Source organism: Entelurus aequoreus, linkage group LG09 (genome assembly GCF_033978785.1).
Source record: "Entelurus aequoreus isolate RoL-2023_Sb linkage group LG09, RoL_Eaeq_v1.1, whole genome shotgun sequence".
NCBI lineage: Eukaryota > Metazoa > Chordata > Actinopteri > Syngnathiformes > Syngnathidae > Entelurus > Entelurus aequoreus.
The window spans coordinates 11,758,518-11,785,396 of record NC_084739.1 but is presented as its reverse complement, the minus strand read 5'-3'; the positions used below and the strand labels follow the sequence as shown (position 1 = coordinate 11,785,396).

Genomic DNA, 26,879 nt, shown 5'->3' with positions numbered 1-26,879 from the left:
TTAACAGTTGGTTTGGAATATGGAAATACATTTATACATCAACATTATTGTATCAATGTCTTGCGTAATATTGCACATTGCAGTACTTACTAATATTTACAAAAAATAATTGGCCTTTTCTGAGACTAAGTTACTCAAAAAAACTAAAATTTCATGTATTGTAGCCAAAAAAATACAACAATTAAAAAAAAGTTTTTAAAAAAATTTTTAAATTAATTTTTTAACATATGTTTTGTAGATATATTTAAATACCCATTTTGTAAAAAAAAAAAACATTAAAAAAAGGTTTACTTAGAAACACATTTTCATTTAAAATGACACATTTGGTAAGTTTTTTTTTTAAGCAATTGGTTTGTTTGGAATAAAAATACATTCATAAATATTTTGGTATAACATATATTTGTACACATTTTTTTAATACATATTTAAAAATGTGTCTATTTTTTTAAGTGTTATATGCATCTTCAAGTTTTTTTTCATCCCAAATCCAAACAACATTCACTTATCTTTTTATTCCCCAGACAGAGCAAATAATTAATTGCATTTTAACACATAAATTTGACATATACAGTATGTAAATGCCCATTTAACATTAAAAAAAAATACAAAACATATGTTCCTTGATAAAAACAAAAATAATTCAAATGTCCAATGATACGTTTCAGAGACATGAAACAACAGATCGAGAGTTTTTTTTTAACAGTTGGTTTGGAATATGGAAATACATTTATACATCAACATTATTGTATCAATGTCTTGCGGAATATTGCACATTGCAGTACTTACTAATATTTACAAAAAAACAATTGGCCTTTTCTGAGACTAAGTTACTCAAAAAAACTAAAATTTCATGTATTGTAGCCAAAAAAATACAAAAATTAAAAAAAAGTTTTTAACATTTTTTTTAAATTAATTTTTTAACATATGTTTTGTAGATATATTTAAATACCCATTTTGTAAAAAAAAATTTTTTTTTAAAAAGGTTTACTTAGAAACACATTTTCATTTAAAATGACACATTTGGTAAGTTTTTTTTTTAAGCAATTCGTTTCTTTGGAATAAAAATACATTCATAAATATTTTGGTATAACATATATTTATACACATTTTTTAAATGTGTCTATTTTTTTAAGTGTTATATGCATCTTCAAGTTTTTTTCCATCCCAAATCCAAACAACATTCACTTATCTTTTTATTCCCCAGACAGAGCAAATAATAATTGCATTTTAACACATACATTTGACATATACAGTATGTAAATGCCCATTTAACATTTAAAAAAACAAAAAAACATATGTTCCTTGATAAAAACAAAAATAATTAAAATTTCCAATGATGCGTTTCAGAGACATGAAACAACAGATCGAGAGTTTTTTTTTAACAGTTGGTTTGGAATATGGAAATACATTTATACATCAACATTATTGTATCAATGTCTTGCGGAATATTGCACATTGCAGTACTTACTAATATTTACAAAAAACAATTGGCCTTTTCTGAGACTAAGTTACTCAAAAAAACTAAAATTTCATGTATTGTAGCCAAAAAAATACAACAATTAAAAAAAAGTTTTTAACATTTTTTTAAAATTAATTTTTTAACCTATGTTTTGTAGATATATTTAAATACCCATTTTGTAAAAAAAAAAACATTAAAAAAAGGTTTACTTAGAAACACATTTTCATTTAAAATGACACATTTGGTAAGTTTTTTTTAAGCAATTGGTTTGTTTGGAATAAAAATACATTCATAAATATTTTGGTATAACATATATTTGTACACATTTTTTTAATACATATTTAAAAATGTGTCTATTTTTTTAAGTGTTATATGCATCTTCAAGTTTTTTTTCATCCCAAATCCAAACAACATTCACTTATCTTTTTATTCCCCAGACAGAGCAAATAATTAATTGCATTTTAACACATAAATTTGACATATACAGTATGTAAATGCCCATTTAACATTAAAAAAAAATACAAAACATATGTTCCTTGATAAAAACAAAAATAATTCAAATGTCCAATGATACGTTTCAGAGACATGAAACAACAGATCGAGAGTTTTTTTTAAACAGTTGGTTTGGAATATGGAAATACATTTATACATCAACATTATTGTATCAATGTCTTGCGGAATATTGCACATTGCAGTACTTACTAATATTTACAAAAAACATTTGGCCTTTTCTGAGACTAAGTTACTAAAAAAAACTACAATTTCATGTATTGTACCCAAAAAAATACAAAAATTAAAAAAAAGTTTTTAACATTTTTTTAAAATTAATTTTTTAACCTATGTTTTGTAGATATATTTAAATACCCATTTTGTAAAAAAATATTAAAAAAAGGTTTACTTAGAAACACATTTTCATTTAAAATGACACATTTGGTAAGTTTTTTTTTAAACAATTGGTTTCTTTGGAATAAAAATACATTCATAAATATTTTGGTATAACATATATTTCTACACATTTTTTAAATACATATTTAAAAATGTGTCTATTTTTTTAAGTGTTATATGCATCTTCAAGTTTTTTTTCATCCCAAATCCAAACAACATTCACTTATCTTTTTATTCCCCAGACAGAGCAAATAATTAATTGCATTTTAACACATAAATTTGACATATACAGTATGTAAATGCCCATTTAACTTTAAAAAAAAAATACAAAACATATGTTCCTTGATAAAAACAAAAATAATTCAAATGTCCAATGATACGTTTCAGAGACATGAAACAACAGATCGAGAGGTTTTTTTTAACAGTTGGTTTGGAATATGGAAATACATTTATACATCAACATTATTGTATCAATGTCTTGCGGAATATTGCACATTGCAGTACTTACTAATATTTACAAAAAACAATTGGCCTTTTCTGAGACTAAGTTACTCAAAAAAACTACAATTTCATGTATTGTAGCCAAAAAAATACAAAAATTAAAAAAAAGTTTTTAACATTTTTTTTTAAATTAATTTTTTAACATATGTTTTGTAGATATATTTAAATACCCATTTTGTAAAAAAAAAAACATTAAAAAAAGGTTTACTTAGAAACACATTTTCATTTAAAATGACACAATTGGTAAGTTTTTTTTTTAAGCAATTGGTTTGTTTGGAATAAAAATACATTCATAAATATTTTGGTATAACATATATTTCTACAATTTTTTTTAAATGTGTCTATTTTTTTAAGTGTTATATGCATCTTCAAGTTTTTTTCCATCCCAAATCCAAACAACATTCACTTATCTTTTTATTCCCCAGACAGAGCAAATAATGAATTGCATTTTAACACATAAATTTGACATATACAGTATGTAAATGCCCATTTAACATTTAAAAAAAAATACAAAACATATGTTCCTTGATAAAAACAAAAATAATTCAAATGTCCAATGATACGTTTCAGAGACATGAAACAACAGATCGAGAGTTTTTTTTTAACAGTTGGTTTGGAATATGGAAATACATTTATACATCAACATTATTGTATCAATGTCTTGCGGAATATTGCACATTGCAGTACTTATTAATATTTACAAAAAAACAATTGGCCTTTTCTGAGACTAAGTTACTCAAAAAAACTACAATTTCATGTATTGTAGCCAAAAAAATACAAAAATTTAAAAAAAGTTTTAAACATTTTTTTTAATTAATTTTTTAACATATGTTTTGTAGATATATTTAAATACCCATTTTGTAAATTTAAAAAAAAAAAAAAAAAGGTTTACTTAGAAACACATTTTCATTTAAAATGACACATTTGGTAAGTTTTTTTTTTAAGCAATTGGTTTCTTTGGAATAAAAATACATTCATAAATATTTTGGTATAACATATATTTGTACACATTTTTTTAATACATATTTAAAAATGTGTCTATTTTTTTAAGTGTTATATGCATCTTAAAGTTTTTTTTCATCCCAAATCCAAACAACATTCACTTATCTTTTTATTCCCCAGACAGAGCAAATAATTAATTGCATTTTAACACATAAATTTGACATATACAGTATGTAAATGCTCATTTAACATTAAAAAAACAAAACAAAACATATGTTCCTTGATAAAAACAAAAATAATTCAAATGTCCAATGATACGTTTCAGAGACATGAAACAACAGATCGAGAGTTTTTTTTTAACAGTTGGTTTGGAATATGGAAATACATTTACATCAACATTATTGTATCAATGTCTTGCGGAATATTGCACATTGCAGTACTTACTAATATTTACAAAAAAACAATTGGCCTTTTCTGAGACTAAGTTACTCAAAAAAACTAAAATTTCTTGTATTTTAGAAAAAAAAATACAAAAATTAAAAAAAAGTTTTTAAAATTGCATTTACCCAATCGACATGAAATTCGGCTAAATGTGCGGAAAAGTCAGAAGACCCCCCAAAAATGTTCACGTTTTTTTCCTTTTTTTTTTCCTTGACATTTCCAATTATCGCTCTAATATATTATAAAAGTATCTTGGCCATGTGGGCGTGGTCGGGACTTGAATGCATCTTTTTTTTTTTTTTTTTTTTTTACCTGAGGAAGCTGGAGAAAGCTGCCACCGTGGCGTTCATGGAGATGCCCATGTCGGCCATGGCCAGACTGAACACCAGGAAATTGCTGGGGGTCCTCAGCTCCCTCACTTTGAGGAACGCCGCGATGGTGACCGCGTTGAGGAGGATCCCCAGCAGACCTGAAAGGAGGGAGGACGGACTGTTCAATAAACACATTTGGACGCATGCGTCATTGCGCACAATGCAAGAAACAGACTTGCGTTGGCATGGATGGCGTTAGGTAAACAAAATGTGCAGAAAGGGTGCGCATTCCGAAAGACTCACCCTCGACAAGTAGACACGACCCCAGGGAGAAGACGTCCAACTCGGAGAAGCCCTCCGGTAACGGGTACGACGAGACCATCCTTGCAGCCGTTCGCTCCCAACAACGACAACAACAATAACAACAAACACGCACACGCACGCTTCTCTCTCCTGGCTTGTTTACGACGCGCCGCGGCCTGATTGGAGGACTCCGGCTTTTTAAAGGGCCATTTCACGTGAAAATCACGCACTTCATTATGTAAAAGCCACCACCCCTCGCTTTCTGTCGCCCCAATCCGCGCAGGAATGTCTTAAAACCTGCACAACTCTTATGGGCTCAAGCGTATTTGCCCCGCAAAGTCCCTGCAATTAGTCGGACAACGAGCCTTTTGTTGCGTCCGTGTGTGTGTGTGTGTGTGTGTGTGTGTGTGTGTATATGTGTGTGTGTGAGGATGCAGAGGATGAGGAGGAGGAGGAGGAGGAGGAGGATGATGTCAGATGACGAAACCCCTGTCTGCAGACTGCATGCATGCACACAACAGGTGTGCACTTACGTCCAACATTAGCAGACGTAATTTCAAAAGTATTTGGCCACCTGCCTTGACTCACATATGAATTGTTGCGTCTAGAGATGTCCGATAATGGCTTTTTTGCCGATATCCCGATATTGTCCAACTCTTAATTACCGATTCCGATACATACAGTCATGGAATTAATACATTATTAGGGATATCCGATAATGGCTTTTTCCGAATATTGTCCAACTCTTAATTACAGATACCGATATCAACCGATACCGATATATACAGTCGTGGAATTAACACATTATTATGCCTAATTTGGACAAACAGGTATGGTGAAGATAAGGTCCTTTAAAAAAAAAATAAATAAAATAAAATAAGAAAAAAAAAAAAATTGAATAAAAAAGAAATGTAAATGGGGGAGGGAGGTTTTTTGGGTTGGTGCACTAATTGTAAGTGTATCTTCTGTTTTTTATGTTGATTTAATAAAAATTAAAAAATAATAAAAACTTTTTTTTTTTAAACGATACCGATAATAAAAAAAACGATACCGATAATTTCCGATATTACATTCTAAAGCATTTAAACTAAGACTAAGACATCTATATAAAAAACGTGAACATTTTTGGGGGTCTTCTGACTTTTCCGCACATTTAGCCGAATTTCATGTCGATTGGGTAAACGTAATAAAAAAAAATGTTTGTTTTTGTTTTGCTAAAATACATGAAATTGTAGTTTTTTTTAGTACCGTATTTTTTGGAGTATAAGTCGCTCCGGAGTATAAGTCGCACCGGCCGAAAATGCATAATAAGGAAGGAAAAAAACTAGGGATGTCCGATAATGGCTTTTTGCCGATATCCGATATTCTGATATTGTCCAACTCTTAATTACAGATACCGATATCAACCGATACGGATATATACAGTCGTGGAATTAACACATTATTATGCCTAATTTGGACAACCAGGTATGGTGAAGATAAGGTCCTTTTAAAAAAATAAAAATAAATGAATAAAATAAGAAAAATAAATTTAAAAAAAATTATTGAATTAAAAAGAAATGTAAATGGGGGAGGGAGGTGTTTTGGGTTGGTGCACTAATTGTAAGTGTATCTTCTGTTTTTTATGTTGATTTAATAAAAATAATAAAAACATATATTTTTTAAAAGATACCAATAATAAAAAAAACAATTCCGATAATTTCCGATATCACATTCTAAAGCATTTAAACTAAGACTAAGACATCTCTATAAAAAACGTGAACATTTTTTGGGGGTCTTCTGACTTTTCCGCACATTTAGCCGAATTTCATGTCGATTGGGTAAACGTAATAAAAAAATATTTTTTTGTTTTGTTTTGCTAAAATACATGAAATTGTAGTTTTTTTTAGTACCGTATTTTTCGGAGTATAAGTCGTCCGGAGTATAAGTCGTACCGGCCGAAAATGCATAATAAGGAAGGAAAGAAAAATAGGGATGTCCGATAATGGCTTTTTGCCGATATCTGATATTCTGATATTGTCCAACTCTTAATTACCGATACCGATATCAACCGATACGGATATATACAGTCGTGGAATTAACACATTATTATGCCTAAATTGGACAACCAGGTATGGTGAAGATAAGGCCCTTTAAAAAAAAAAAAAAAAAAGAATAAAATAAGAAAAATAAATTTAAAAAAAATTATTGAATTAAAAAGAAATGTAAATGGGGGAGGGAGGTGTTTTGGGTTGGTGCACTAATTGTAAGTGTATCTTCTGTTTTTTATGTTGATTTAATAAAAATAATAAAAACATATATTTTTTAAAAGATACCAATAATAAAAAAAACAATTCCGATAATTTCCGATATTACATTCTAAAGCATTTAAACTAAGACTAAGACATCTCTATAAAAAACGTGAACATTTTTTGGGGGTCTTCTGACTTTTCCGCACATTTAGCCGAATTTCATGTCGATTGGGTAAACGTAATAAAAAAATATTTTTTTGTTTTGTTTTGCTAAAATACATGAAATTGTAGTTTTTTTTAGTACCGTATTTTTCGGAGTATAAGTCGTCCGGAGTATAAGTCGTACCGGCCGAAAATGCATAATAAGGAAGGAAAGAAAAATAGGGATGTCCGATAATGGCTTTTTGCCGATATCCGATATTCTGATATTGTCCAACTCTTAATTACCGATACCGATATCAACCGATACGGATATATACAGTCGTGGAATTAACACATTATTATGCCTAAATTGGACAACCAGGTATGGTGAAGATAAGGTCCTTTTAAAAAAAAAAAAAAAAAAGAATAAAATAAGAAAAATAAATTTAAAAAAAATTATTGAATTAAAAAGAAATGTAAATGGGGGAGGGAGGTGTTTTGGGTTGGTGCACTAATTGTAAGTGTATCTTCTGTTTTTTATGTTGATTTAATAAAAATAATAAAAACATATATTTTTTAAAAGATACCAATAATAAAAAAAACAATTCCGATAATTTCCGATATTACATTCTAAAGCATTTAAACTAAGACTAAGACATCTCTATAAAAAACGTGAACATTTTTTGGGGGTCTTCTGACTTTTCCGCACATTTAGCTGAATTTTATGTCGATTGGGTAAACGTAATAAAAAAATAAAAATGTTTTTTGTTTTGCTAAAATACATGAAATTGTAGTTTTTTTTAGTACCGTATTTTTCGGAGTATAAGTCGCTCCGGAGTATAAGTCGCACCGGCCGAAAATGCATAATAAGGAAGGAAAAAAACTAGGGATGTCCGATTATGGCTTTTTGCCGATATCCGATATTCCGAATATTGTCCAACTCTTAATTACAGATATCGATATCAACCGATACCGATATATACAGTCGTGGAATTAACACATTGTTATGCCTAATTTGAACAACCAGGTATGGTGAAGATAAGGTCCTTTTAAAAAAAATAAAATAAAATAAAATAAGAAAAAAATAAAATAAATAAATTATTGAATAAAAAAGAAATGTAAATGGGGGAGGGAGGTTTTTTGGGTTGGTGCACTAATTGTAAGTGTATCTTCTGTTTTTTATGTTGATTTAATAAAAAAAAACAACAAAAAAATAACTTTTTTTTTTTAAACGATACCGATAATAAAAAAAACGATACTGATAATTTCCTATATTACATTCTAAAGCATTTAAACTAAGACTAAGACATCTATATAAAAAACGTGAAAATTTTTTGGGGGTCTTCTGACTTTTCCGCACATTTAGCCGTATTTCATGTCGATTGGGTAAACGTAATATAAAAAAATGTTTTTTTTTTGTGCTAAAATACATGAAATTGTATTTTTTTTTAGTACCGTATTTTTCGGAGTTTTAGTCGCTCCGGAGTATAAGTTGCACCGGCCGAAAATGCATAATAAGGAAGGAAAAAAACTAGTGATGTCCGATAATGGCTTTTTGCCGATATCCGATATTATGATATTGTCCAACTCTTAATTACAGATACCGATATCAACCGATACGGATATATACAGTCGTGGAATTAACACATTATTATGCCTAATTTGGACAACCAGGTATGGTGAAGATAAGGTCCTTTTTAAAAAAATAAAATAAAATAAAATAAGAAAAAAATAAATAAAAAAAATTATTGAATAAAAAAGAAATGTAAATGGGGGAGGGAGGAGTTTTGGGTTGGTGCACTAATTGTAAGTGTATCTTCTGTTTTTTATGTTGATTTAATAAAAATTAAAAAATAATAAAAACTTTTTTTTTTTTTAAACGATACCGATAATAAAAAAAACGATACAGATAATTTCCGATATTACATTCTAAAGCATTTAAACTAAGACTAAGACATCTATATAAAAAACGTGAACATTTTTTGGGGGTCTTCTGACTTTTCCGCACATTTAGCCGAATTTCATGTCGATTGGGTAAACGTAATAAAAAAATTTTTTTTTTTTGTTTTGCTAAAATACATGAAATTGTAGTTTTTTTTAGTACCGTATTTTTCGGAGTATAAGTCGCTCCGGCCGAAAATGCATAATAAGGAAGGAAAGAAAAATAGGGATGTCCGATAATGGCTTTTTGCCGATATCCGATATTCCGAATATTGTCCAACTCTTAATTACCGATACCGATATCAACCGATACGGATATATACAGTCGTGGAATTAACACATTATTATGCCTAATTTGGACAACCAGGTATGGTGAAGATAAGGTCCTTTTTAAAAAATAAAAATAAAAATAAAATAAGAAAAATAAATTTAAAAAAAAATTATTGAATAAAAAATAAATGTAAATGGGGGAGGGAGTTTTTTTGGGTTGGTGCACTAATTGTAAGTATATCTTCTGTTTTTTATGTTGATTTAATACAAATAAAAAAATAATAAAAACATTTTTTTTTTAAACGATACTGATAATAAAAAAACCGATACCGATAATTTCCGATATTACATTCTAAAGCATTTAAACTAAGACTAAGACATCTATATAAAAAACGTGAACATTTTTTGGGGGTCTTCTGACTTTTCCGCACATTTAGCCGAATTTCATGTCGATTGGGTAAACGTAATAAAAAAATAATTTTTTGTTTTGTTTTGGTAAAATACATGAAATTGTAGTTTTTTTTAGTACCGTATTTTTCGGACTTTAAATCGCTCCGGAGTATAAGTCGCACCGGCCGAAAATGCATAATAAGGAAGGAAAAAAACTAGGGATGTCCGATAATGGCTTTTTGCCGATATCCGATATTCTGATATTGTCCAACTCTTAATTACCGATACCGATATCAACCAATACGGATATATACAGTCGTGGAATTAACACATTATTATGCCTAATTTGGACAACCAGGTATGGTGAAGATAAGGTCCTTTTTAATAAAAATAAAAAATAAAAAAAAATAATTTTTTTTATTTTTTTTAAATTATTGAATAAAAAAGAAATGTAAATGGGGGAGGGAGTTTTTTTGGGTTGGTGCACTAATTGTAAGTGTATCTTCTGTTTTTTATGTTGATTTAATAAAAAAATAAATAAAATAAAAACATTTTTTTTTTAAACGATACCGATAATAAAAAAAACGATACTGATAATTTCCGATATTACATTCTAAAGTATTTAAACTAAGACTAAGACATCTCTATAAAAAACTTGAACATTTTTTGGGGGTCTTCTGACTTTTCCGCACATTTAGCCGAATTTCATGTCGATTGGGTAAACGTAATAAAAAAATAAAAATGTTTTTTGTTTTGCTAAAAAACATGAAATTGTAGTTTTTTTTAGTACCGTATTTTTCGGACTTTAAATCGCTCCGGAGTATAAGTCGCACCGGCCGAAAATGCATAATAAGGAAGGAAAAAAACTAGGGATGTCCGATAATGGCTTTTTGCCGATATCCGATATTCTGATATTGTCCAACTCTTAATTACCGATACCGATATCAACCGATACGGATATATACAGTCGTGGAATTAACACATTATTATGCCTAATTTGGACAACCAGGTATGGTGAAGATAAGGTCCTTTTTAATAAAAAAAAAAAATAAAAAAAAAAATAAAATGTTTTTTTTTAAAAATTATTGAATAAAAAAGAAATGTAAATGGGGGAGGGAGTTTTTTTGGGTTGGTGCACTAATTGTAAGTGTATCTTCTGTTTTTTATGTTGATTTAATAAAAAAATAAATAAAATAAAAACTTTTTTTTTTTAAACGATACCGATAATAAAAAAAACGATACTGATAATTTCCGATATTACATTCTAAAGTATTTAAACTAAGACTAAGACATCTCTATAAAAAACTTGAACATTTTTTGGGGGTCTTCTGACTTTTCCGCACATTTAGCCGAATTTCATGTCGATTGGGTAAACGTAATAAAAAAATAAAAATGTTTTTTGTTTTGCTAAAAAACATGAAATTGTAGTTTTTTTTAGTACTGTATTTTTCGGAGTATAAGTCGCTCCGGAGTATAAGTCGCACCGGCCGAAAATGCATAATAAGGAAGGAAAAAAACTAGGGATGTCCGATTATGGCTTTTTGCCGATATCCGATATTCCGAATATTGTCCAACTCTTAATTACAGATATCGATATCAACCGATACCGATATATACAGTCGTGGAATTAACACATTATTATGCCTAATTTGAACAACCAGGTATGGTGAAGATAAGGTCCTTTTTAAAAAAAATAAAAATAAATAAAATAAGAAAAATAAATTAAAAAAAATTATTGAATAAAAAAGAAATGTAAATGGGGAGGGAGGTGTTTTGGGTTGGTGCACTAATTGTAAGTGTATCTTCTGTTTTTTATGTTGATTTAATAAAAATAATAAAAACATATATTTTTTTAAAAGATACCAATAATTAAAAAAAACCATTCAGATAATTTCCGATATTACATTCTAAAGCATTTAAACTAAGACTAAGACATCTCTATAAAAAACGTGAACATTTTTTGGGGGTCTTCTGACTTTTCCGCACATTTAGCCGAATTTCATGTCGATTGGGTAAACGTAATACAAAAATAAAAATGTTTTTTGTTTTGCTAAAATACATGAAATTGTAGTTTTTTTTAGTACCGTATTTTTCGGAGTATAAGTCGCTCCGGGGTATAAGTCGCACCGGCCGAAAATGCATAATAAGGAAGGAAAAAAACTAGGGATGTCCGATAATGGCTTTTTGCCGATATCCGATATTCCGAATATTGTCCAACTCTTAATTACAGATATCGATATCAACCGATACCGATATATACAGTCGTGGAATTAACACATTATTATGCCTAATTTGAACAACCAGGTATGGTGAAGATAAGGTCCTTTTAAAAAAAAAATAAATAAAATAAAATAAGAAAAATAAATGTAAAAAAAATTATTGAACAAAAAAGAAATGTAAATGGTGGAGGGAGGTTTTTTGGGTTGGTGCACTAATTGTAAGTGTATCTTCTGTTTTTTATGTTGATTTAATAAAAAAAATAAATAATAAATTTTTTTTTTTTTTAAACGATACCGATAATAAAAAAAACGATACCGATAATTTCCGATATTACATTCTAAAGCATTTAAACTAAGACTAAGACATCTCTATAAAAAACGTGAACATTTTTTGGGGGTCTTCTGACTTTTCCGCACATTTAGCCGAATTTCATGTCGATTGGGTAAACGTAATAAAAAAATAAATTTTGTTTTTGTTTTGCTAAAATACATGAAATTGTAGTTTTTTTTTGTACCGTATTTTTCGGAGTATAAGTCGCTCCGGAGTATAAGTCGCACCGGCCGAAAATGCATAATAAGGAAGGAAAAAAACTAGGGATGTCCGATAATGGCTTTTTGCTGATATCCGATATTCCGAATATTATCCAACTCTTAATTACCGATACCGATATCAACCGATACCGACATATACAGTCGTGGAATTAACACATCATTATGCCTAATTTGGACAACCAGGTATGGTGAAGATAAGGTCCTTTTCAGAAAAATTAATAGAATAAAATAAGATAAATACATTAAAAACATTTTCTTGAATAAAAAAGAAAGTAAAACAATATAAAAACAGTTACATAGAAACTAGTAATTAATGAAAATGAGTAAAATTAACTGTTAAAGGATAGTACTATTAGTGGACCAGCAGCGCACACAATCATGTGTGCTTACGGACTGTATCCCTTGCAGACTGTATTGATATATATTGATATATAATGTAGGAACCAGAATATTAATAACAGAAAGAAACAACCCTTTTGTGTGAATGAGTATAAATGGGGGAGGGAGGTTTTTTGGGTTGGTGCACTAATTGTAAGTGTATGTTGTGTTTTTTATGTTGATTTATTAAAAAAACAACAACCCGATACCGATACTAAAAAAACCATCCATCCATCCATCCATCCATCTTCTTCCGCTTATCCGAGGTTGGGTCGCGGGGGCAGCAGCCTAAGCAGGGAAGCCCAGCCTTCCCTCTCCCCAGCCACTTCGTCCAGCTCTTCCCGGGGGATCCCGAGGCGTTCCCAGGCCAGCCGGGAGACATAGTCTTCCCAACGTGTCCTGGGTCTTCCCTGTGGCCTCCTACCGGTCGGACGTGCCCTAAACACCTCCCTAGGGAGGCGTTCGGGTGGCATCCTGACCAGATGCCCGAACCACCTCATCTGGCTCCTCTCGATGTGGAGGAGCAGCGGCTTTACTTTGAGCTCCCCCCGGATGACAGAGCTTCTCACCCTATCTCTAAGGGAGAGCCCCGCGATACAGATAATTTCCGATATTACATTTTAAAGCATTTATCGGATAATATCGGCCTGCCGATATTATCGGACATCTCTACACATTATTATGCCTAAATTTGTTGTGGTGCCCCGCTGGATGCAAATGTAACAAGGTTGTACAGTATATTGTAGCGTCCCGGAAGAGTTAGTGCTGCAAGGGATTCTGGGTATTTGTTCTGTTGTGTTTATGTTGTGTTACGGTGCGGATGTTCTGCCGAAATGTGTTTGTCATTCTTGTTTGGTGTGGGTTCACAGTGTGGCGCAGATTTTTATCAGTGTTAAAGTTGTTTATACGGACACCCTCAGTGTGACCTGTATGGCTGTTGACCAAGTATGCGTTGCATTCACTTGTGTGTGTGAAAAGCCGTAGATATTATGTGACTGGGCCGGCACGCAAAGGAAGTGCCTTTAAGGTTTATTGGCGCTCTGTACTTCTCCCTACGTCCGTGTACACAGCGGCGTTTTAAAAAGTCATGCATTTTACATTTTGAAACCGATACCGAAGCGCAACAAAAATCAATCAATCAATCAATGTTTATTTATACAGCCCTGAATCACAAGTGTCTCAAAGGGCTGCACAAGCCACAAGGACATCCTCGGCTCAGATCCCACATCAGGGCAAGGAAAATCTCAACCCAATGGGATGACAATGAGAAACCTTGGAGAGGACCCCCCAGGACGACCGGTGCAATGGACGTCGAGTGGATCTAGCATAATAGTGTGAGAGTCCAGTCCATAGTGGATCTAGCATAATAGTGAGAGTCCAGTCCATAGTGGATCTAGCATAATAGTGAGAGTCCAGTCCATAGTGGATCTAGCATAATAGTGTGAGTGTCCAGTCCATAGTGGATCTAGCATAATAGTGTGAGAGTCCAGTCCATAGTGGATCTAACATAATAGTGTGAGAGTCCAGTCCATAGTGGATCTAACATAATAGTGTGAGAGTCCAGTCCATAGTGGATCTAGCATAATAGTGAGAGTCCAGTCCATAGTGGATCTAGCATAATAGTGTGAGAGTCCAGTCCATAGTGGATCTAGCATAATAGTGTGAGTGTCCAGTCCATAGTGGATCTAGCATAATAGTGTGAGAGTCCAGTCCATAGTGGATCTAGCATAATAGTGAGAGTCCAGTCCATAGTGGATCTAGCATAATAGTGTGAGAGTCCAGTCCATAGTGGATCTAGCATAATAGTGTGAGAGTCCAGTCCATAGTGGATCTAGCATAATAGTGTGAGAGTCCAGTCCATAGTGGACCTAGCATAATAGTGTGAGAGTCCAGTCCATAGTGGATCTAGCATAATAGTGTGAGAGTCCAGTCCATAGTGGATCTAGCATAATAGTGTGAGAGTCCAGTCCATAGTGGATCTAACATAATAGTGTGAGAGTCCAGTCCATAGTGGATCTAGCATAATAGTGTGAGAGTCCAGTCCATAGTGGATCTAGCATAATAGTGTGAGAGTCCAGTCCATAGTGGATCTAGCATAATAGTGTGAGAGTCCAGTCCATAGTGGATCTAGCATAATAGTGTGAGAGTCCAGTCCATAGTGGATCTAGCATAATAGTGTGAGAGTCCAGTCCATAGTGGATCTAGCATAATAGTGAGAGTCCAGTCCATAGTGGATCTAGCATAATAGTGTGAGAGTCCAGTCCATAGTGGATCTAGCATAATAGTGTGAGAGTCCAGTCCATAGTGGATCTAGCATAATAGTGTGAGAGTCCAGTCCATAGTGGATCTAGCATAATAGTGAGAGTCCAGTCCATAGTGGATCTAGCATAATAGTGTGAGAGTCCAGTCCATAGTGGATCTAGCATAATAGTGAGAGTCCAGTCCATAGTGGATCTAGCATAATAGTGAGAGTCCAGTCCATAGTGGATATAGCATAATAGTGAGAGTCCGGTCCATAGTGGATATAGCATAATAGTGAGAGTCCAGTCCATAGTGGATCTAGCATAATAGTGTGAGAGTCCAGTCCATAGTGGATCTAACATAATAGTGTGAGAGTCCAGTCCATAGTGGATCTAGCATAATAGTGTGAGAGTCCAGTCCATAGTGGATCTAGCATAATAGTGTGAGAGTCCAGTCCATAGTGGATCTAGCATAATAGTGTGAGAGTCCAGTCCATAGTGGATCTAGCATAATAGTGTGAGAGTCCAGTCCATAGTGGATCTAGCATAATAGTGTGAGAGTCCAGTCCATAGTGGATCTAGCATAATAGTGTGAGAGTCCAGTCCATAGTGGATCTAGCATAATAGTGAGAGTCCAGTCCATAGTGGATCTAGCATAATAGTGTGAGAGTCCAGTCCATAGTGGATCTAGCATAATAGTGAGAGTCCAGTCCATAGTGGATCTAGCATAATAGTGTGAGAGTCCAGTCCATAGTGGATCTAGCATAATAGTGAGAGTCCAGTCCATAGTGGATCTAGCATAATAGTGTGAGAGTCCAGTCCATAGTGGATCTAGCATAATAGTGAGAGTCCAGTCCATAGTGGATCTAGCATAATAGTGAGAGTCCAGTCCATAGTGGATATAGCATAATAGTGAGAGTCCAGTCCATAGTGAACATACCAGACAACTTTTCTTTTATTATTAAGTACGCAAAAAAAGGCTCCTAATTTGTCTGCTGACATAATCAGTAACATGTTGTGTCATTAATGATTCTATTTTGTCAAAATTATGAGGGACAAGCTGTAAAAAATGTACTATCTGGTTATTTTCCGTTTCAACATGTTCTATCCACACTTCTGTTGAAATGTAATAATCACTTATTCTTCTGTTGTTAGTGGGAGGGCGGTGGCGGGTTCACCCGGACAATCCCCCGGGCTGGGGGGAATGATGCTGATGGGACCCCAACTGGATCAAGGGGGATTGGGCATGGGGGAGCGGCCGTGGCATGGCCCAATTCCAATGAGGGCTGGGGGGAATGATGCTGATGGGACCCCAACTGGATCAAGGGGGGTTGGGCATGGGGGAGCGGCCGTGGCATGGCCCAATTCCAATGAGGGCTGGGGGGAATGATGCTGATGGGACCCCAACTGGATCAAGGGGGGTTGGGCATGGGGGAGCGGCCGTGGCATGGCCCAATTCCAATGGCCTGAAAACATTTACAGTATGTGGGCCGGCTTAATCCTATCGTTAGAGACAGGCTCAGGACTACCTCCAACGTCCACGACCAGGTTCTTATCCCCGTATTTTAGAACCTTAAATGGCCCATTGTGGAAGGGAGAGGGGGGGCATCATGACGGAAGAAAATTAAATCCGCCAAGCGCGGGCTGGGGGGTGCCGTGATGTGACGTAGGGTCGGGTGTGAACGCCCTGGTGGCCTCCTGGCCGCCGACCAGGGTGTACTGGCATCCGGAATGAAATCACCCGGAACTCGCAGCACAATCTTGGCACGCAGGTCCTGTTAGGAGGCGGACTTGAGGCCCAGCATGACCCAGGGGAGTTTATCCACCCACTTACCGTCAGTCAAACCGGCACATAGGGAAGCCTTCATGGAGTATATTTTTCCTTTATATTATAGCGGTGGGCCAAAGAAAAGGCAAACTAAATACAATTATACAGAGGGGAGCGGGGACCCCTAGAGGTAGTTGTAGGGTGTCCCCAGCTACATGACAGATAGTTAATAGTAATGGACCCTTATTGGGTTCATATGTACACTCTCAGTTACATTAACATTGATACTATACACATGGACACTGTGAAGGGGGGTGTGGCCTGCGGGCCTGCCGCGGAACAGGGTGGGCCAGGACTGGCCTCGAAGACAGCAACGGGTGAGTAAATGGCCCAGGTGCGCCCCACGTTGGGCGCCAAATTGTGGAGGTTGCCCTCCAGTGGGTTCCTCAGACCACCAAACACTGCCACGAGAGCCCGGATCAGGGTTACAACACTGTTTTATTTCCATAACAAGAGTGTTAGTGTTTTGCTTTTCTGCCAGAGGTTTTTCTGCGTCCGTCTCTCTCTCTCTCTCTCTCTCTCTCTCTCTCACTCCCACTCCAGCTCCAACTCCGTGTCTCATTCCGGCTGCTGCTAATAAAGGCGACAGGTGAGTAGATAACAAGGACCGTGGCGAAGTTGGTAGAGTGGCCGTGCCAGCAATCGGAGGGTTGCTGGTTACTGGGGTTCAATCCCCACCTTCTACCATCATAGTCACGTCCGTTGTGTCCTTGGGCAAGACACTTCACCCTTGCTCCTGATGGCTGCTGGTTAGCGCCTTGCATGGCAGCTCCCGCCATCAGTGTGTGAATGTGTGTGTGAATGGGTGAATGTGGAAATACTGTCAAAGCGCTTTGAGTACCTTGAAGGTAGAAAAGCGCTATACAAGTATAACCCATTTATCATTTATTTATTACCACCTGGGCCATCTACTCACCCGTCGCAGTCTTCGAGGCCGGTCCTGGCACACCCCGTTCCGCGGCAGGTCCGCAGGCCACGCCCCCCTCCACAGACACATAGATAGAAATGCAGTTAAATGTAGCTTTGATGTAGCAAACTACTTTTTCCGTGTAGCTTGTAGTGTAGCTTGCTACAATTAATCGAGAGTAACGTGTAGCTTAGCTTACTACATTTCCCAAGTAGCTTGCCTATCACTGCAATTGTTGTTTGTCTTTGGAACTGCGTTCGTTAACGTGCGCACACGCTACGTGCACGTACAGCACGTGTACCAGGCAGCCATGGTTAAGTCTGGAATAATATACGCTGTGGTCTTCACCCATGTAACTTGCACACTAACAAAAGCTTTTATAACTGGAAAATTTTGATGGGCCTGCTATCTGTGCCCTGGACCTCTGGCCGGGGGACGGCAAAAGCCGTCGTGCTTATTAGATGGTGCCGAGTGTCGGAATCCGGGAGTTTTAGGTGTCACTGTACAAAATGAGCCACAGAGCTAGCCTAAAACAGTAGCATGTTGACACAAAAATGATGTGTGCTAACGATAGCATGATAACAGTCTGCATGTTTTATATACCAAGTTATAGGACTCAAAGGTATATGGCTGCGGAAATAGAAAAAAAACCCCATAATTGTTAGAAAATGTTAGCATGCTTAAGTTAAGTTGCTAGCATGTTATCGTTTGCATGCTAACAGGTAACAAGTGTCACATACCAAGTAATCTTGCCTTTTTGGAGCGTTCTGCTGGAAATATTCGCCATTATGAAGGTGCGTACCCATTCTAGTGGCCCATTTTTTCCGTTAATTCGTGAATAGCGTTGCCATGGTAACACAAAATGGTCCCAATTTAAAGTACCGCCAATCGGAGCGAACAGCCCCTTTCCGACGGTATAACACATGTGGGGGTTCGTTGGCCGGTTCGTCCCGTATTAAATGTAAGAGAAACGTGCGGAACAAGAAGTCGAATAATAAAGTTTGAAGTATGAGCAATAACAATATGGGCTTGCGGAGGAGGGTGTGGTCGGCGCGCCTCCTGCAGGAATGGGGTGTGTATGGCCCGGCCTCGAAGCCAGCGGCAGGTGAGTAGATTGCCCAGCTGGGGCTAATTGGCGCCCTTATTAGCAGCAGCCGGAACGAGACACGTTGTTGGAGTTGGAGCGAGAAAGCAGAGACACGCCGGAATGAAAAGTCCTAAAATGTATACTGCTGGAAAGCAAGCAAGACTTGTGTATGTCGATAAAAGACTTGCTCAAACCTGTACACCGGACTCAAGAAAGATCTGTCGGCACCTGGAGAACCCAAACAGCAGAGAGACTTCTACAGGGCTGCTTGCATTGCCAGCGCCCATTCACTGCTGCTTAGCAGCAGTGAATGGGCGCTGGCATTGCAGCAGGCCCATAATAATAACATACCTACGTTTGTAAAATAACATTGTCAATGTGTGTGAATATGTGGCTCATGAAACACGTGTACCGTGTTCTTTAATAGCTATGTCATGTTCTACCCCTGACAAAAAAATACATATTTCAATCAAAAATCTTCTGATGTTTTCACATTTCACTTATTCAATGTAACATTTAACCATGACAAAAATAGTGATTTAATTTATATGGGTGATGCATATCGTCATCGACTGATACGAAAACAAAATATTGTGATGAGATTTTTATTCCAAATATAATCGGTGGCACTTGGCCACACAAGAAATTTAAAAAAAAAATATATATATATATATATTTTTTAAAATTAAATCAACATAAAAAACACAATATATACATTATATATCAATATAGATCAATATAGACCCCCCCCACCCCCCGGTCCGTGGGACACATTTTCAAGCTTTTACCGGTCCGCAGCTACAAAAAGGTGGGGGACCACTGCCCTAACTGGTGCGCTGAAATGATCCAGGTGCAAGAAAATGCACCTGGATCAGACAATATGACAATATGGTGCTGGACAGACAATATGTCTCATTTTAATACATTTTTGTGGAAGACTTGCGCTTCCGGGTTCTTCGGACCACCAATCACCGACATGCCAGGCTCTTCCAGGGATACAACAATGTTTTATTTTTCAGCAATGTGCAAAGTCTTTTAGTGCTTTTCAGCAATGTGCAAAGTCTTTTAGTGCTTTTCAGCAATTGTCTTCCGGTCGGTCTCGCTCTCACTCGTGCTCGTGCTCGTGCTCGTGCTCGTGCTCGTGCTCGTGCGCCACCATCCACCCCCTTCTCCTTCTCGGCTGCTGCCTTTAACAGAGCGACAGGTGATTAGATAAACACGCCCTGGTGGGCCATCTACGCACCTGTCGCTGATCTCGAATCCGGTCCTGGCACACCCCGCTTCTGTGCAGGTCCGCAGGCCACGCCCCCCTCCACAATTTTATTTCTGACAGAAAATAATTGATTGTCGACACGGGCACGGATGATTCTCTCTCTCCGTCGTCTGTCATACTGCACTGATCGCCTCCTTTTGACGGCAACACGGCCATTTGTGCGTAACTGTGCCAGTTTGCACGTATTACATTTCAATTGTTCTGAATATAGATGCAGAACAGTTTCGCCTTGATAAATCACATTGTGAGTGCTAAATGATTATACTGACATCTCCTCCTCCCACTACTATTGTGGACGTTGCGGTAATCAGCATATATTCTGCATGTTCGTGACAACAAACTAGGGATGTCCGATAATATCGGCCGATAAATGCGTTAAAATGTAATATCGGAAATTATCGGTATCGGTTTTTTTATTATCTGTATCGTTTTTTTTGTTTTTTTTTGTTTTAAATTAAATCAACATAAAAAACACAAGATACACTTACAATTAGTGCACCAACCCAAAAAACCTCCCTCCCCCATTTATTTCTGTTATTAATATTCTGGTTCCTACATTATATATCAATATATATCAATACAGTCTGCAAGGGATACAGTCCGTAAGCACACATGATTGTGCGTGCTGCTGGTCCACTAATAGTACTAACCTTTAACAGTTAATTTTACTCATTTTCATTAATTACTAGTTTCTATGTAACTGTTTTTATATTGTTTTACTTTCTTTTTTTATTCAAGAAAATGTTTTTAATTTATTTATCTTATTTTATTTTATTAATTTAAAAAAAAAAAGGACCTTATCTTCACCATACCTGGTTGTCCAAATTAGGCATAATAATGTGTTAATTCCACAACTGTATATATCAGTATCGGTATCAGTAATTAAAGAGTTGGACAATATCGGAATATCGGATATCGGCAAAAAGCCATTATCGGACATCCCTAAAAATTAGGCATAATAATGTGTTAATTCCACGACTGTATATATCGGTATCGGTTGATATCGGAATCGGTAATTAAGAGTTGGACAATATCGGAATATCGGATATCGGCAAAAAATCCATTATCGTACATCTCTAGTCAGAACATGCACCCCTACAGTCTGGCCTGTGCCCTGATTTTGTCTGACGGATACAGCACATGGTAGCGCTGTTGTTACAGTACAGTTTAACCACCGTAAAGTCAGATGGACTTGAAATTTCTCCAACTGCAGCTTAAAGGTGTTGTTTAGTCAAAACGTAACAACATTTGGTATATGGTTCGGGGACTGACACATGCAAATGCCTGTAAAATTTGAGCAAGATTTAAGCAACATGAGCGGTATTTAGCATCTAAATGTCCTTAAAGGGGAACTGCACTTCTTTTGTCGTTCACAATCCTTATAAGAGACATGACGACAAATGTATTTTTTTAAAAAAGCATTTTAACTTGTAAATAAAAGTCTGCTTATAGCAGAGCCAATAAGGGGTCCTCTATTCCGCCCATTAAACCCAATAAAAAAACATCCAAAAAGCGCCAAAAATTCTCCATTTACATTTCATGACTACAATATTAACCAAGTATTAGTGATATTGTTATTATAAGTGCTAACGCAGACTAACTATTTATAGTAGCACCGTGGTCATGAGCTGGTGTGCCAATGTTTACATGATCAACTGATGAGCCGCTTCCTCGTTTCCTTTATTGTAGATCATAAATCACGCCTCTCACCTGGATACTAGAAGAACGAAGACGTATTCTGATAATCTGGTACACTTTGACAGCCAATTTAGACTTGGAAATGGTGAGAACGACACAAAAAGCCGCTTGCTTCCGCCCCCCTTTTCCTCGCCAGGGCTGCGAGTCATTCTTCATCTAAACGGGAACATATGAACATCCTAGGAGTCGGCATCCGAATGAGAGCAGACATTGTACAGTAAGTGATGTTTTATTTTGTTGGTTGGCTCTTGTGAAGTCTGCAGTGAGTAATAATCAGTGATGTCGTTGAAAAAAAAGCAAACATTGTGCTGCTTTTTTTAAATTATGCTTAAAATGATCAAAATATGTAAATATTAAATGTTATTATAAATGTGCCTGTTACTACATTACATGTATATAAAACCCTAATGGAAGTGTTTGCCCTCCCATTTTCTTATTAAAACAGCTGTAGGCGGAAAAAACCAGAAGACACCTCCTTCTATTAAATGCCAAGTACTCTCTACAGCAGGGGTGCCCAAACTACGGCCCGCGGACCGGATCTGGCCCCCGTGCATCCAAAATCCGGCCCACAGGAAGTCCCAAGTGTTTATATAAAAAAAAAGAAAAAAAAAGATTTTTTTTTTATTTTTTTAAATCTTTCCTTTCTAATCCATTTTCTACCACTTGTTACTCTTGGTGTCTCCTAGTCGCTCAGGCAAATCATATTGTCTAAAAATGAATTTTCCCATCGATAACGTGACAATGTTAAATGTTGATGAACATCAATGTTAATTGATGTTAAATGACAAAACGGATTATAAAGAAAATGTATATATATATATATATATATATATATATATATATATATATATATATATATATATATATATATATATATATATATATATATATATATATATATATATATATATACTGTATATATATATATATATAAATATGCGGCCCCCGAGTCAAAAAGTTTGGGGACCCCTGCTCTACAGTTTATTTGCGGGGCAAAATGGCTGAAAACAGCACTTTTCCAAGACAATTCTATCCATCATAAATATTATTTTAAAAAGTCATAAATATTAATTTAATTATATCTTAATATACAATTATTTTGTCAGAATAAAACAATATAAGAAAAATTTACAGCATTGTTATATGATTTTTTTTTTTCAAATAATGAGTCGTAAAAAGGCAAACGTTCCATAAGTTAAAGTCTTGGCGCTCTCATGAACGTTAAGATGCTTAAGCAAAGTGTAAAAAATGCCATCAAGTCTTGTCATCATCCCATGTTTGATGTCGCAACAACAACATCATTTGCAGCTTTTCATGCCTCGTAACAACCCTGACGTTGTTGAGCCAGCCTCAGGATTATAAGGTCAAGAATCTTGGGAAACATAGGTGAAAATGTGCCCAATCATATGAAAGTATGCTCTTTTTTTGAATTTGAATCACGAATATGGCGTCATTAATTTATTCCTCACTACATGCAAACTATAGCATTTTGTTTACAGTATATCTCAAAAATAATGACATACATGAAACAGCAACAATATGTTGTTGCGATCACATTTTCAAAATGCTAGAATGACATTGCATCTAAATAAAGTACTTATGTCATGCAGTCTTTGGCTTTATTTAGCAAATACGATTAAGGATTTGCACAATATATGGAATGCTTGAGTTTTTCAACAAGCGGGGATATGGTTGCCCAACAGGTTAAAAGCCTCATTCAGGCTAGTAAAGCCACATGTACTTAAAGGCCGCTCACCCACAAGGATTTAGATACAAAAAGGTGCAATAAAACTTTAATACCGACGTAGATTATGGATTTATATGATTTTTTGGGGAGAGTGTCTTGTGCGGTAGAGATCGAAAGAGAGGGTTGTGTATAAAAACTAAGTTTTATTCTAGTATAAGGCAGCCTGTCCTATACGGAACTGTCTTGTCCTCGTTGGCGCTTCGTAATGTGACACATGACAATCAATTTCAATTAGCAAATGCTCAAAATTATTAACCTTTAAGGCCCAAGCTGTTTGTTTACATGTTTTTTTTTATTTCTCTTTGCTATTTGGGCTTATTGGACCCTAATTAGAATAAAAACTAAAAATCATCTTTTGATATGATGTACTTAGTCCATAAGTACACAAACGTGTACTTCATGTGTAGTGACATGCAAATTTGTATTTTTACACATTTTTTGTTCCAAATTCCATTGTATGTTATACTCTTCTGACACCACCAGATGGCAGTATAAATGTCCACATAAGCGGCCATAAGACCCCAATTCAGTAGTGTACACAATTTTGGAAATAAGAGCTAAAAGGTGCTGTCCATGCATGTGGCCACTGAGGCCTTTAGAGGTTTGAAAGGGGAACTGCACTTAAGCCATATAAAAAAACATCTAATTCTTTATCTAATTAGTTGATCGATATAATATACACAGAAGTCTTTAAAAAAAAATTATATATCTTTAAAACATGCTGAAAAAATGCATATCCTCTGAAAGTATAACTCATGATAGCCACAAACCCGGAGAATACGTTTTTTAATCAGGATACAATTTTTGAAAAAATAGTTAAAAGGGTTATTGGAATTACAAATGAACACTATACTAGTAATGAAAATGATATTGATTGAAAATTAGATGATTTGATTTGAACAGTTTTGAAAAATACATGTCATGGAACGATATTTGGGAAAATGGCGATAACATGCTGTGGAAAGGGATTGTGAGCAGCGCGCTTGCAGGAGTAAAGGTCACCGCCTCTGTCCATGGTGCTGAAAACAGAGCGCCATCAGACGGCGGCGTGGCATGTGCTGACGGCGAGACACACCTGGCAGATGATTGGATTGCACGGGTGGTACGTGTTAAGCTAATCATCTGTTGTCTTTAACAGTGAGCGGCCGGGTGCAGGAGAAAGAGGACATTTGGAGAGAGACTGGAAAGTCCTGAAAGAAAGTATATTATTTGATGGTTGTGTTGAAAAACATTAAACCTGTTGTCAACTCTGTACGCGTGGATACTTTGGCGTACATATCTGTGGAACCGACACACATGCATTAAAAATAAGCTCAGTCAATGAAACATCTTGAATATGTACAGTATTTTACATCCTCACAGTTGTTTAAAATAAATAAAGTAGATAGCAAGATATGTATAAAGTGTCAGGCAACTGAAGGAACTTGTATTTATTTACTGTCAGTGAATAAGAGTCGTGGTCTGTTGTGAGAATTGCCTCGTTTGTCCATCCTAGGCCACCATCGGTCACGTGAGGTACGTCACCAGACCTGTCAATGTTAGCCAAGTTAGCTCTTGCGTGTTGACCTGGAGATGGCTAAAATAAAGGAGTCATGTATGAAACCAGCTCAGCTTCCTCATTGATATGACATGGTGTCACAGGTAAGGACCGCACGCCTACGGTCACCAAAGAATAGCAAAGGTTGGGCCCTCAGAGGCGTTTCATTTTGCCGTATCGAGGCAGCGCTTTTCACGCTTTTGGACCGGACCTTAAGGGCCTCTTGTATCCAGTTTGAAAGCCGCAGCCGAAGAAAAGAAACACACAGACGTAGCAATTTATCGATGACCACAACGTTCTTGAGTTAATGTTCATTTATTGTTTGATTGATTGACATAATGACTATCGGCCAAGACTTATAATTGTATTACATTTTTTATGTCTATGAACATCGAATTTAATGCTTTTTAATGCCATTTAAGGCCTTATTTTTTGCAAAATCCATTCAATGACTTTTAATGCTTTTTAATACCCCGCGGAAACCCTGAGCTTGAAGCGTCCCTCTGTCTCCGACTCCCTCGTCATGTGATACGAGTACATGTCTTTTATTTTGCTTCCTGTTTTTGATGACCCACCTTTTCTTTCCCCCAATTGGCCAGTCCGTAATGTTTCGCCCTAACCTTAGTCAATTGTGACTCGTCATTCAAACACCAACCAATCATCGTGGATTTTCACCGTATAGGATAGGATAGGATATGATAGGTCTTTATTGTCATTACAACAAGTACAACGAAACTATGTTTTCAGCACAAACCCGTTCAAGATTAGACAAACAAACAGTTACAGAACAGGAACGCTGATGGGTCGCCACAAGGCTCCCCGTAAAAGGTGGGAACAAGGTAAAACGCTGGGGAAGAAGATGAGTAAAAAAGTACAATCTAGATTTGGCTCCTAAGGGGGCCTAGTCTGGAGTGGGAAAAAATCTCCATGCCATGCACACATAAACATGTTACATTTAATCACGACAACTCGCAACAGAGGGGGAGAGAGTTGGGCCCTGGAGGTCGACTGCTGCTATGAAGCGCTGCCAGCCGTTCATCAACCCGAAGGGGAATCAAGCGGTGGTGAAGGTGTGGGGTGGGGGAGGGTGTGTGTGTGTGTGTATATGCCCATTGTCTTGGGTGTGTTGATGTAGTGTCCATAGGCCTGGGGCCGTTCTGCATGAAAGCAAAAGTTGGACTCCAGGTGTCGTTGGAGGGAGGGAGGTCATAAGCGTCCATCATTGAGGTGTTCTCGGGGATGTTTTCAGAACAGCTTGCTCCTGTTGTTGCAGCGTCAAGGCCATTCGAGGGAGTCAAATCGTAGATTAGGATTTTTGTTTTTTACGCGAGCAGACATTACAATGGCTTGTCCGTTCTATTCGTCCATGCTGGCACTCATATCCAATTTTTCCCTTTCAACCAGCTTTTCCATGATGTGATCCATCTTGCGATTCAGTTCAGAAATCGCCCCAGTCTGTGATGTATATATATGGATGTTCTCATTCATCCAGGTCATTGGATTTTCTCCGCATTTTTTTTTTGGCCTGGGTTCGCAGTCCATTTTCCTCTCTTTGTAGCTTTGGTGTAAGCTACCTCGCTACATGGGTCAAAAAAATA

General features: G+C 35.9%; 1 protein-coding gene across 1 annotated transcript in view; it reads right to left on the bottom strand.

Moving 5' to 3' along the window:
• rgra (retinal G protein coupled receptor a) overlaps positions 1 to 5,220 on the bottom strand; it is a 29,543-nt gene extending 24,323 nt beyond the window's left edge. Inside the window, exons 1-2 of the mRNA XM_062057603.1 lie at positions 4,843 to 5,220; positions 4,541 to 4,697 (exon numbers count right to left, since the gene is read on the bottom strand). Coding sequence (XP_061913587.1) covers positions 4,541 to 4,697; positions 4,843 to 4,921 — 236 coding nt within the window. The 5' untranslated portion in view covers positions 4,922 to 5,220. The remainder of the gene's footprint in view (positions 1 to 4,540; positions 4,698 to 4,842) is intronic.
• Between the last annotated feature and the right edge of the window lie 21,659 nt (positions 5,221 to 26,879).